Genomic DNA, 12,522 nt, shown 5'->3' on the forward strand with positions numbered 1-12,522 from the left:
GAGATGATATGTAAATGTTTGCACCGTCTATAGGTTAATTCGGATATGCCCAAGGATTGTCATGATAGATGCTCAAATGGTGAACTAAATCACGGACGTATATAAATCTGAGATTCAAGGAACAATATTGACTGTTTTCCCTTAAAATCGTGCAACTTAGTTTGCTGGACAGATTATCAATTTCGTTTCAGAAGTAACGATACTAAGATATGCGTTTCAAGTAAAGTTGTTAAATGTTAGATGTAAAAAGGGCTCTCCAGTCTACTTATTTTCTTGGTTTTAAAGAAAGATTTTGACCGTGTAGGATGTCTGGGAGCTGTTTTCTGAATTGATAGACACAAGTGTTCCAGTTGGATGTAAATCTCTTGGAAGACACAAGGGTTCCAGAAGGATGGAGCCCCTGTCCTCTTAAAAACAATTCTTTTAAACTGAGAATTGAAGGGTTCCGGTAGTTCCTGGAAAACAGTTTTTCGTTATGTCTGGATTTTTGTTGACCATGGGAATATCTTTATTGTACAGGTGTTCTCCTCGGGTAATAAAATCCGCCAAGTTGGCGTTCTACTTGTGTAATGTCACTAATGACGATTTGATGTTCCGTTCATTGTAAGGTGAATGTCAGTGCTTAGTGATGAATAGATGGTTTTCACTGTGCCTATATGTGACCCTTACGTGTATTCTGTGTTCCATACCGTTTACTTTCTCACAGAGAATTTTTTTTTTACAAAAGACTCACTTTAATTGTGTAATGTTTCCCAGTAAACGAATTGTACTTATGGTGATATAGCCTCACAAACAAGGACTTTGAGGAATTATGACTGTCTATGATAGTAAATACTTGTGTCATCTTAGAAGTGGTACTGAATAGTAAAAGATACAACAAATGGGATTTTATTTTTAGTTACCGTGGCAAGTGATATACGTTTTCTGTAATACTTAAGCCGAATTGAAGGCGTAACTCCAGTAAAAGAGGTCAGGCTACGCTGAGGGGCACGAACTCTTAATGTGAATAAATATGAATTGACCTATTGAATAAGTGGTGAGAATATGCTGATCCAATGATGGAAAAGGAGTGCTGGAGGTAGGATGGAGGGGATATGTGATGCGTTGAGGTGTCAGAGGTGCGGTATGTTGGTAGGAATGGAAGTGGAGGAGTAATGTTGTTGGAGTAAGATATGAGCCATTGCAGAGGAACTGATAAATTGTCGGATATGACGTGTTGGAGAAATGTAGGAGTGTTTCGGTGAGGTGGGAGTGGTGGGGAGGTGGTGGAAGAGATACCTAAGGTTATACTGAGAAAACTATCGGGATTATGGAAATTATGTCGAAGTTGTCGAATGGCCTTCGGCCAGTGTTGCAGTAATAAGTGCAACGTACGAGTTCTGGGCATTTGGACCAGTACACACGATCTTGCTGAAGCTTCTCTCCGATGGCCAGGTATTCCAGTCCTCCATGTAGGTCACAATTACTGATGACTAGTGTGGCTTTGGTTGGTGTGAGGGGTAAGGTACATGGCTATTCAGTTACCTGCATGATGGATTCCCACAGGCTGTAGTTGTGGGCAGGAGGAAACTCCTCTGTTGACTCCACCGTTAGGGATAATCCTTGATGCAAGTCCTGGAGACTCTGAGGCTTCACTCTATTGAGAAAGGCACTGGAATTCGTGAGAGTCGCGCATATGGCACCGTAACCTGTTGGCTGGGTTCATAAGGATGAATGTTGTACGGACGGTTTCACTGGGAACTGACATGGGACACCTAGAGATGAGGAGACAGAGCAGGTCTTGGCTTAATATTGATGGATAGTTCAATGCAGTATAAGATTTTGATCCTAGGTACCGATTATAGTCCTATGGGTATGGTTCAGATTGCTGGTAATGCCTTTCTGGTAACATTGATCAAACAGTACCCGGACACGGTTGACACTGTACAGAACTGTCATGCTCATGAAAGAAAGTTTCAAAATCCGCGCAGCGGTATGAGCTGTGGCAGATTCAGCTTCAGGGGAACTTCCGAAGGAAGCATCGACCGCCCAGAGAGTGATACAGAGAGCACAGAGCTACTTACCTCGCCATCCAGTCGAGGTAGAGGGGCCTTGGGTGACGGGAAGACCCTAGATGGTGGGAAGACCCCAGGTGAGGGGAAGATCCTGGATGATGGAAAGACCCCAAATGTTGGGAAGACCCCCAGGTGATGGGAAGATCCTGAGTAATAGAAAGACCTTAGTGCTGGAGAGATCTTGGAGGATGGGGAGGCTTTAGATCATATAAAGGTGGATGAGATAAGGAGACAGTAGACAACCTCCAAGCTGCAGACATCTGGGTAATAGACAACCTGGATGCTGGAGACACCTGGGTAATAGACAACCTCGATGCAGGAGACAGCTGGGTAATAGACAACCTGGATGCAGGAGACACCTGGGTAATAGACAACCTGGATGCAGGAGACACCTGGATAATAGACAACCTCGATGCAGGAGACAGCTGGGTAATAGACAACCTGGATGCAGGAGACACCTGGGTAATAGACAACCTCGATGCAGGAGACAGCTGGGTAATAGACAACCTGGATACAGAAGACAGCTGGGTAATAGACCACCTGGATGCAGGAGACAGCTGGGTAATAGACAGCCAAGATCCTTGAGTCTGACTGTGCAGAACATAGAAGGGGAATCAGAGATGAAACTAGGCGCAGAGAGGATACGTATTTACGGTAACCACACAATGTAGACAAGTTCCTTGAGAACGTAAGGTGGAGAAATGGAATTTCTTAGCCAAAAATATAGACCATTGTCATGGAAAAATCTGTGAAATATGCAGCGAGGTAGATTGACAAGAAGGGCCGAGAAAAGGATAGACATGTGCTTTTGTGAAAGATGTCAAAAAGCAAAAAAGGTGGAGGGGATACAGGCGGCACAAGGGCTCAGTGGCATTTGAGGGGTATAGGGGAGCAAGGTATATATGAGAATGAGGAGTGAGTGCAGTAAGATTGGAAAATAAGGGTAGAAAAACGGGAAAGGATAGTGTTGTCAAAGCAGGAGAAAATTAAAAAAAAAACTTTTTTTCCATCAATTCATCTGGAACGCATTGTCAGTTACAGAGCAGCTAATCAGGATAAGAGATTCGGAGCAAAAAAGCTCTAGAGGACAATAGAAAGATATGCTACTTTCCCTGAGGAAGACGCTCATTCCCCACAGCACTAACTAATTAGGATGGGGACAGAGGAACAGCTAAGGAAAAACATTATCAGCCTATTAAAGGCCTTGGTCTGTATAAGGCCCCTGGTAATGATGATAGCTCCATGTCTGTGCTGGAGAAGTGTTCAGACACACTTTACAGGCCATCTCTTTTTTTTTTTTATAGAATATTGTTCAGTATGACGATGAAAGTAGGTGCGGCGTCAAGGGAATGGGAGAGGTCAAATCTCGCGCCCCTCTCCAGGGAAGATTGGGAAGTTGCGCCAAACTGCAGACCAGTCTCTTAGATGCGTGTCGCCCGTAAGAACTGGCGTAGATGATCAGAAATTACCTCAGTGAGAGACGATATGGGATGGAAGTGGTTCGTAAAGAATTTCTTCGACTCCTAAAAGAGAGAGTGAGCTGCTGCATTTTAGGCAAGACATGGAAATGGTCTGTGTGTCCCCTAGACCTATACCAGAAGGCGTTTGACCACTGTACAACACGTAAGGTCGGCAAGGAGACCTGATCTTGAGCCAGGCATAAGGGGAAGGAGACTCGTTCGTGGCATAGAAGATTACCGCAGTAGAACAGAACGAAGGTATCATGGCCGAAGGAACCTTCTCAAAATGGGTGGAGTGTCACCATCATCGTGTTGCAGGACTCGACCCCGGGATCACTGCTCTTTTTTTTTTTTAGATCCATGCAACCACTTGCCAGAAGGACAGATGAACCGGACTCTTACCCTGATGAGTATGTTTGCGGATGATGCCAGGATCATGCAGTGGTTAACGAATCACGTTGACGACTACCTCAAGTTTTAAGGGGACCTGGACAGTCTACAGAGTAAGTCTGGTACGTGGTTGATGAAATTCAACCCAAGTGGACGGAAAGTGATGACGATGAAGGACAGTGAAAGACGGACTCCCTGAGAACATAATCTAGCAGGAGATAAGTAAACAAACTACAGATCATACGTTCATGAGGAATAGGGAAGTCGACGTCGTACTTAAACTCTTCGTCCGAACACCATCGCCGGAGAACTGATGAGGAGACAAACTGTCGAAGTATGCTGATGAGGATGTTCTCAGCAACAAACTATTCACCACCCTGTGATAAACCAGAGCTAGGCTGTGGTACTCAGGTTTGGTCACCGTGCATTAAGAAGCACAAAGAGCTGATTGGGAAGGTCCAAAGGAGGATGACAAAGATGGTTGCCGAACTAACAGACCTGGGTTATGAACACACACACACACACACACACACACACGTTTTGCGATGGCCAGTACCAGTGTACGGTAAGTTACACAGATCTGTACAACTTTCATGCGACGAGAGACGTACTGAGCCGAGCGAAACTATTGGAGACTGTGCAAGTTAGTGAGTAACTAAAGTGTAACAAGAATCAGCTGTTCAGTGCAGGTCTTGAATTGTTTTTTTTTTTTTCTCTTATGGAGAAAATGTAATGTGTGGAGAGGTATTGCTGGGTACGTGGGGATGGGGGAGTGATGGTGTATAGTAGTTAGGTTGTGTTTGTCCTGGGGGGGAGGGGAAAAAGCATGTTCCTCTTTAACCCTGACCCCGTCAGTGTACCCCACTCTCCCTATTTGCCGACGTTGACCTCCCGTGTGCCTCCTGACGCTGACGCTGACTTACCATTTTTCAAGGTAACCCCTTATCTCCTGTCCTCTCCTGGTGCTGACACTCATCTCCCATGTCCCTTCTCACTGCTGACACTGATCTCTCATGTCCCTCTTACAGGTCGTTGACCTTCCATGTCTTACTGCTAACGCTGAACCCTCCCCGCCCCCCATATTCCTCCCACTGCTGATGCTGACCTCCCGTGTCCCTCCCACCGCTGATGCTGACCTCTCGTGTCCCTCCCACCGCTGATGCTAACCTCCCGTGTCCCCCCCACCTCTGATGCTGACTTCCCATGTCCCTCCCATTGCTGGTAATGACCTCCCTTGTCCCTCCCACGTCTGCTGCTGACCTCCCATGTCCCTCCCATTGCTGGTAATGACCTCCCTTGTCCCCCCCACCGCTGATGCTGACCTCCCGTGTCCCTCCCACCTCTGATGCTGACCTCCCATGTCCCTCCCATTGCTGGTAATGACCTCCCTTGTCCCTCCCACCGCTGATGCTGACCTCCCGTGTCCCTCCCACCTCTGATGCTGACCTCCCATGTCCCTCCCATTGCTGGTAATGATCTCCCTTGTCCCTCCCACTGCTGATGCTGAACTCCCGTGTCCCTCCCACCTCTAATGCTGACCTCCCATGTCCCTCCCACTGCTGATAATGGCCTCCCTTGACCTCCCGTGTCCCTCCCACCGTTGATGTTGACCTCCCGTGCCCCTCCCACTGCTGATGCTGACCTCCCGTGTCCCTCCCATCCCTGACGCCGACCTCCCGTGCCCCTCCCACTGTTGACCGTGACCTCTACTGTCTCATTCTCCCACGTTACCATCTCCCTTGCATCAGTAACTTTTCACTCCCTCCTCCCTCTCTCTCTTTTTTTTTTTTTTTTTCATCCAGGTCTCTTCCCCTCCGTGGCTCCCGCTCTCCCTGGCAGCCTGTGCCTAGGGTGCTTGGGGGGAGGGGGCACCCAGAAGACGTGTACCGCCCGTCGCATTTATTGAATTCTTTCTATTTTGGGGAACCAGAGGAGAAGCTGGCGAGGGAAGCGTGGCGCTTTTTCTCTCATCAACACTGGGAGGTCGGTGGCTGTTGTGGCTCTGGGAGGTCTGTGCTGTGGGTAGGGACGTGGCTGTTGTGGCTCTGGGAGGTCTGTGATCTAGAAGGACGTGGCTGTTGTGGCTCTGGGAGGTCTGTGATCTAGGAGGACGTGGCTGTTGTGGCTCTGGAAAGTCAGTGCAGCGGGTGGAGACGTGGCTGCTGTGGGTCTGGGATGTCTGTGCTGTGGATAGGGACGTGGCTGCTGTGGCTCTGGGAGGTCTGTGATGTGGGAAAGGACATGGCTGTTGTGGCTCTAGGACGTGGCTGTTGTGGCCGTGGGACGGGATGTTGTGCCTCTGGGAAGTGGCTGCTGTGGTACTGGAACGGGACGTGGCTATCATGGCTGTGGGCTGAGATGTTGTGGCTCTAGGACGAGACGTGGCTGCTCTGGTTCTGGGAGGAGACGTAGCTGGTTGTGCCTCCGCACCGGGACTTGGCTATTATGTCTCTGGGACGGGATATTATGGCTCTGGGACAAGACGTGGCTGTTATGGCTTAGGAACGGAACTTGGGTTATCTACGGCTGCTGAGACGTGGTTGTTTATGGCTGCTGGGACGTGGGTGTTACGGCTCTGGGACGTGACTTGTTGCTTTTGGACGTGGCTGTTCTGGCTCTAGAATGGAATGTGGCTATCATGGCTCTAAGACGTGAGCGGGATGTGACTGTTACGGCTCTGGGACATGGATGTTGTGGCTTCTGGGACGTGACTGTCGTGGGTCTGGGACATGGATGTTGTGGCTCTGGGACGTGACTGTCGTGGCTTTGGATCAGGACGTGGCTGTTTCGGATCAGGGGACGGGACGTGGTTGCCGTGGCTCTGGGACAGGACATGTCTGTTGTGGTTTTGGGACGTATTTGTCGTTAGGTGTAGGATGTAGTTTTAGTGGCTTTGAGACTTGGCTGCTTAGACGTGGTTGTTTTGGCTCAGGGAGTTAGCTGTCTCGGGCCAGGGAGGTTGTGGGTCTGGGACGAGACGTGGCTTCTGTGGCCTTGGGATGTTTTCTTTTTATGCCTGTGGGACGTGGCTGTTATGGCTTTAGGACGGGATGTTGTGACTCTAGGAGGAGATGTGCCTGTCATGGCTTTGGGTCAGGGACGTTGTGTCTCTGGGACGTGGTTATTTTGGGTGTGGGACATAGGTTTGTGAGACGTGACTGCTGGGACATGGTTGTTGTGGCCTTGGGATGTAGGTGTTTTGGCCGTTGGAAGTGGCAGTTTTGGTCCAGGAACGAGGCTGCTGTGGCCCTAGAACGTGGCTGTTGTGGTCCTGGAATGTGGGTGTTGTGCTCCTGGAACGTAGCTGTTGTGGTCTTGGAACGTGGCTGTTGTGGCCCTAGAACGTGGCTGTTGTGGTCCTGGAACGTGGCTGTTGTGGCCCTGGAACGTGGCTGTTGTGGTCCTGGAACGTGAGTGTTGTGGCCCTGGAACGTGGCTGTTGTGGCCCTGGAACGTGGCTGTTGTGGTCCTGGAACATGACTGTTGTGGCCCTGGAACGTGGCTGTTGTGGTCCTGGAATGTGGGTGCTGTGGTCCTGGAACGTGGCTGTTGTGGTCCTGGAACATGACTGCTCTGATCCTGGAACGTGGCTGTTGTGGTCCTGGAACGTGGCTGTTGTGGTCCTGGAACGTGACTGTTGTGGCCGTTGGAAACGGCTGTTGTAGCCGTGGAACGTGGCTGTTGTGGCCCTGGAACGTGGCTGTTTGGGCTCTGGAACGGGGCTGTTGTGGCCCTGGGACGCGGTTGTTGTGGACCTGGAACATGGGTGTTGTAGGCCTGGAACGTGGCTGTTGTGGCTGACATGGCTGTTTTGGCCCTGGAACGTGACTGTTGTGGCCCTGGAACGTGACTGTTGTGGGCCTGGAACGTGACTGTTGTGGCCCTGGAACGTGACTGTTGTGGGCCTGGAACGTGACTGTTGTGGGCCTGGAACGTGGCTGTTGTGGCTGACGTGGCTGTTGTGGCCCTGGAACGTGGCTGTTGTGGTCCTGGAACGTGCGTGTTGTGGGCCTGGAACGTGGTTGTTGTGCCCCTGGAACGTGGGTGTTGTGGGCCTGGAACGTGGCTGTTGTGGTTTTACGAACGGTGAAATATTACGGTGGCCGGATGGCCGGAGACAGCTGAGGCAGACTATGCACGGACATGGTAAATAGTTGACCGTCGGACGAACGGACGCCGATTCCCACACGGACACGGACCGGCCGTAGGTGCGTGCGTGCCGGGGGAGGGAGCGACGAACGTACCCTACCGTGTGGTCCGACCAGTTTCCATCAGTGGCAACAGAACCCCGTGGAGCAATTCCCTCGTTAGCCTGGTGTAGGCGAGGCGCTGACTAAGGCCCGAGGCTACGAGGTACTTAGTGAATGCCGAGTGATGTTTGCCGATGGTTATTACGACTTAATAGGCCACTATTTCCAGGTATTCTGTACAACTTTCCGACGTGTTGTTGCCGCTCTGCAAGTCGGCTGGGGCTCATTTTCCCGCCCAACTTAAAGCTCAGGTCAGGCGAGGGCGAGGGCCGGGCAGGCCTGCACGAAAATGAACTTAGCGGTCCAGCTTACTTGCGTCAGAATTCCAAATCATTTCATCTCAGTCATCAGCAGACCTAACCACTGCGGGGTTGCTTCTGACTGACTCTGATTTTCATTCACAGCCACGCTACGAGCCACCACTCAAAAATCAATACACCACACACTGGTGACGTCACTAGCAGGCGAGGATGCCATTGGCTGATGGGGCGAGTGATAGCATCCCATTATTTATGAGAACGAGAGCGGACTAGTTGACGCCGGCGCAACATTCCAGGCGGGATCGGAGTGTCGAGTCCCGTGTATCCCTCCGCGCCAGGGTTCCAGTAATCCCGCGGCCTTATGGAGCCCCTTCCGGTAGCTAGTGATGTCTAATGTCGGAGCCACAGGCCGCAGTTTACCTTGGAAATAGCTACTGGGAGTGAAGTACTAGTGTAAGAACATCTCTGGCCGTGTATTGATCTAATAAGACCCGAGGTGGAGTGTGCAGTGAGTGAGATTGGCCGGGTGTTTGTGCCTATTGATCTGGAGTGGCCACACTGGTGGGCCGTGTCTCGCCTCGCGGCCCCCTCATACCGTTGGCAATAATCAGGCGTTGTGTTGGTGGTGTTGTTGGTGTGGTGTTGGTGGTGAGTGAAGTGGGCGGCCCCGGGCGGTGGTGTTGGGCGGCCCCGGGCGGCGGTGTTGGGCGGGTGAGGCGGGGGGCGCGGCATGGGGCGTGCCCAGGTGCTGGTGGAGGCGGCCAGCGGGCCAGCGGCAGGCCCCGCGGGGCGCCACCCTCCCGCCGGAGGCAGGTAGGCACTGCCCCGCTGCTGCCCCCGTGCCGGCGACCCTGCCCTGCCGCCGCTGCTCGTGCTTACCTCCGTTACTACCGCTGGTGCTGCCGTGCCGCACGCGTCAGCGCGGCCGCCGTCACCACGTGCCCCACCTGAGGTACCGGGGCGGCAGGCGAAGCTGCTCCCGCCTGGGCATGGCCGACCCCCGCGGGGCGTGGCTCCCCTGCGCACTACCCCAGGGACACTAGAGCAGCCCCCACCATGGCGGCCGACGGAGGGCCAGACATAATGCCCGACCTCTCGCACCTGACGGAGGAGGAGCGGAGCATCATCGAGAACGTGATGCGCCGTCAGAAGATCGAGGAGGAGCGCGAGAACGAGCTCGTCAGGTGAGCGGCCAGGTGGCCTCGTGCCCCGCTGACACACATTACTCTCACCCTCCCCTCACACACACACACACACACACACACACACACACACACTATACTCAAATGCATACACAATCGTGAAATGCATACATGCATTATCCTCGAACGCATACACACAGTCATAAAATACAGATATGCACACACACACACACACACACACACACACACACACACCATGCTCTGCAGTCCAGTACATTCCCGTGTTAACATTACGTGTTGATGGAATGTAATAAGTTTTTCACAGTGTTCTTCTCCGTCTTTCGTACGTCTTTCGTGTTTTACTTATTTCAGTTTTAAGGTTTAGCATAAGCTTGTGTTGATCAAAAACTCCCCTATGGCTAGTCTAGGATGTCTGTGTTATAGAAATACCGACTTAATTGACAGCTTGGGTCAATTGTAGTATACCTAAAACTGTTTTGCTAATGTTTAATTGGAAGATAATGTCACTGAACTATGTTAACTGTTAGAGCATTTAGTAAAACAAACATCTAACTGAAGTAAACTGCTAAAACACAAGGCAATTAAACTACCACAAGTTAAAAAGAGGTAAGATTATCCCTGGCCGTGTAAACTGTTGTAGCAGGGAAGCTGCAGCAGTTTACTCTAAGCACGTAAACTACCGTGTGACTTGGGAGGAAAGTTAAAAAGTTGCACCGGTCCTTAAACACGAAACTATGAAGGTAAACTACTGGCTTGTCTGGCAAGTAAACCGTCGTAAACTTTTCCATTGCAGAGCATATCAGAGATGGAAACTTCTCCCCTATAGGGCCTAGGCTGTAGTAGACATGTAAACTACTTTTTTGCAGTAAATCAGACATGTAAACTACATTCTAACAGAGCTTATCATACCTGTAAACTACTCTGTTACAGGACATATTAAACATATAAGCCACTTTATTACAGGATGTATATATAAGACGTATAATGTTTCTTACAGAGCATCTCAGACATGTGAACTATTACAGGACATGGGCGTAAACTAATTCATTTGCAAGGGACGGACACTCAACACTCTACAGGTATACAAGGAGCTTGATAGGCGGGTAAATTGCCCAGTTACCACCGGACGGGCGAACGAACTCCCATATGTATGACCAGTTTCGTGAGGCAGTGGAGACGGGAGAGGATGACTGCATTAATTGCCTTTAGGGAAGAAGTGGATCATGTCATTCAAGGTGGAAAGAGACGTTACTTAAGTGAGGTAGAGTGTGGGTTAAGTGGATATCTATCATACGTCTCTCGCTGATATGGCTAGTGGAACGGAAGACTGGTGGTGAATGACTGATGGACGAAGTGGGGGAATGAGTGAAATGAATGACTGAATGCATGGATGAAAAAAGGAATGACTGAGTGGGGGAATGAGTGAAATGAATGATTGATTGTATGGATGAAAAGGGAATGACTGAGTGGGGGAGGATGAGTGAACTGAATGACTGAATGCATGGATGAAAAGGGAATGACTGAGTGGGGGAATGGGTGAGATGAATGACTGAATGCATGGATGAAAAGAGAATGACTGAGTGGGGGATGAGTGAACTGAATGACTGAATGCATGGATGAAAAGGGAATGACTGAGTGGGGAGATGAGTGAAATGAATGCCTGAATGCATGGATGAAAAGAGAATGACTGAGTGGGGGAATGAGTGAACTGAATGACTGAATGCATGGATGAAAAGGGAATGACTGAGTGGGAGGATGAGGGAAATGACTGACTGAATGCATGGATGAAAAGGGAATGACTGAGTGGGGAGATGAGTGAAATGAATGCCTGAATGCATGGATGAAAAGAGAATGACTGAGTGGGGGAATGAGTGAACTGAATGACTGAATGCATGGATGAAAAGGGAATGACTGAGTGGGAGGATGAGGGAAATGAATGCCTGAATGCATGGATGAAAAGAGAATGACTGAGTGGGGGAATGAGTGAACTGAATGACTGAATGCATGGATGAAAAGGGAATGACTGAATGAAGGGATGAGTGAAATGAATGACTGAATGCATGGATGAAAAAGGAATGACTGAGTGGGGGAATGAGTGAAATGAATGATTGATTGCATGGATGAAAAGAGAATGACTGAGTGGGGGAATGAGTGAACTGAATGACTGAATGCATGGATGAAAAGGGAATGACTGAGTGGGGGGAATGAGTGAACTGAATGACTGAATGCATGGATGAAAAGGGAATGACTGAGTGGGAGGATGAGGGAAATGACTGACTGAATGCATGGATGAAAAGGGAATGACTGAGTGGGGAGATTAGTGAAATGAATGCCTGAATGCATAGATGAAAAGGGAATGACTGGGTGGGGGGAATGAGTGAAATGAATGACAGTGTATGGATGAAAAGGGAATGACTGAGTGGGGGGAATGAGTGAAATGAATGACTGAATGCATGGATGAAAAGGGAATGACTGAATGGGGGGAATGAGTGAAATGAATGACTCAATGCATGGATGAAAAGGGAATGACTGAGTGGGGGGATGAGAGGAAATGAATGACTGAATGCATGGATGAAAAGAGAATGACTTGAGTGGGGGAATACACGACTTGAATGAACACATGCGATGGAATTGAATGAAATGATAGATGTATACGTGACTTTATCGATCAAGGGAATGATTAAAGGAGGAAAAATAAATGAATCAAATGTAGAAGTTAAAACAGGAATGAGCAATTGCTTAGATCAGTCGACGAATGCAAGACTGTACGAAGAAATTGATGGATGGACAGTGTATGGTTGAATGAAACAATTAACACACATGATTTTTGTTGTTGTTGTGTGAAGTCATGAATTAGTGAATGAAGCTGAGTGAGCGAATGACTGGCCAGAGAGTGAAGCTGAGTGAGCGAATGATTGGCCATATTCACCATACTGTACTATTCC

General features: G+C 49.5%; 1 protein-coding gene across 11 annotated transcripts in view; it reads left to right on the forward strand.

Moving 5' to 3' along the window:
- The first annotated feature begins 8,714 nt into the window (after positions 1-8,714).
- The window catches only part of LOC139766577 (uncharacterized), a 228,066-nt gene continuing 224,258 nt past the window's right edge, over positions 8,715-12,522 (forward strand). For 8 of the 11 annotated variants that reach the window (XM_071695417.1, XM_071695418.1, XM_071695419.1 and 5 more), the window contains exon 1: positions 8,718-9,598. In XM_071695417.1, coding sequence (XP_071551518.1) covers positions 9,471-9,598 — 128 coding nt within the window. In that variant the 5' untranslated portion in view covers positions 8,718-9,470. Of the gene's footprint in view, positions 9,599-12,522 lie in introns of all 11 variants that reach the window. The other 3 variants (XM_071695424.1, XM_071695428.1, XM_071695427.1) reach the window with 3 other exon arrangements.

The sequence above is a fragment of the Panulirus ornatus genome, chromosome 58, assembly GCF_036320965.1.
Source record: "Panulirus ornatus isolate Po-2019 chromosome 58, ASM3632096v1, whole genome shotgun sequence".
NCBI lineage: Eukaryota > Metazoa > Arthropoda > Malacostraca > Decapoda > Palinuridae > Panulirus > Panulirus ornatus.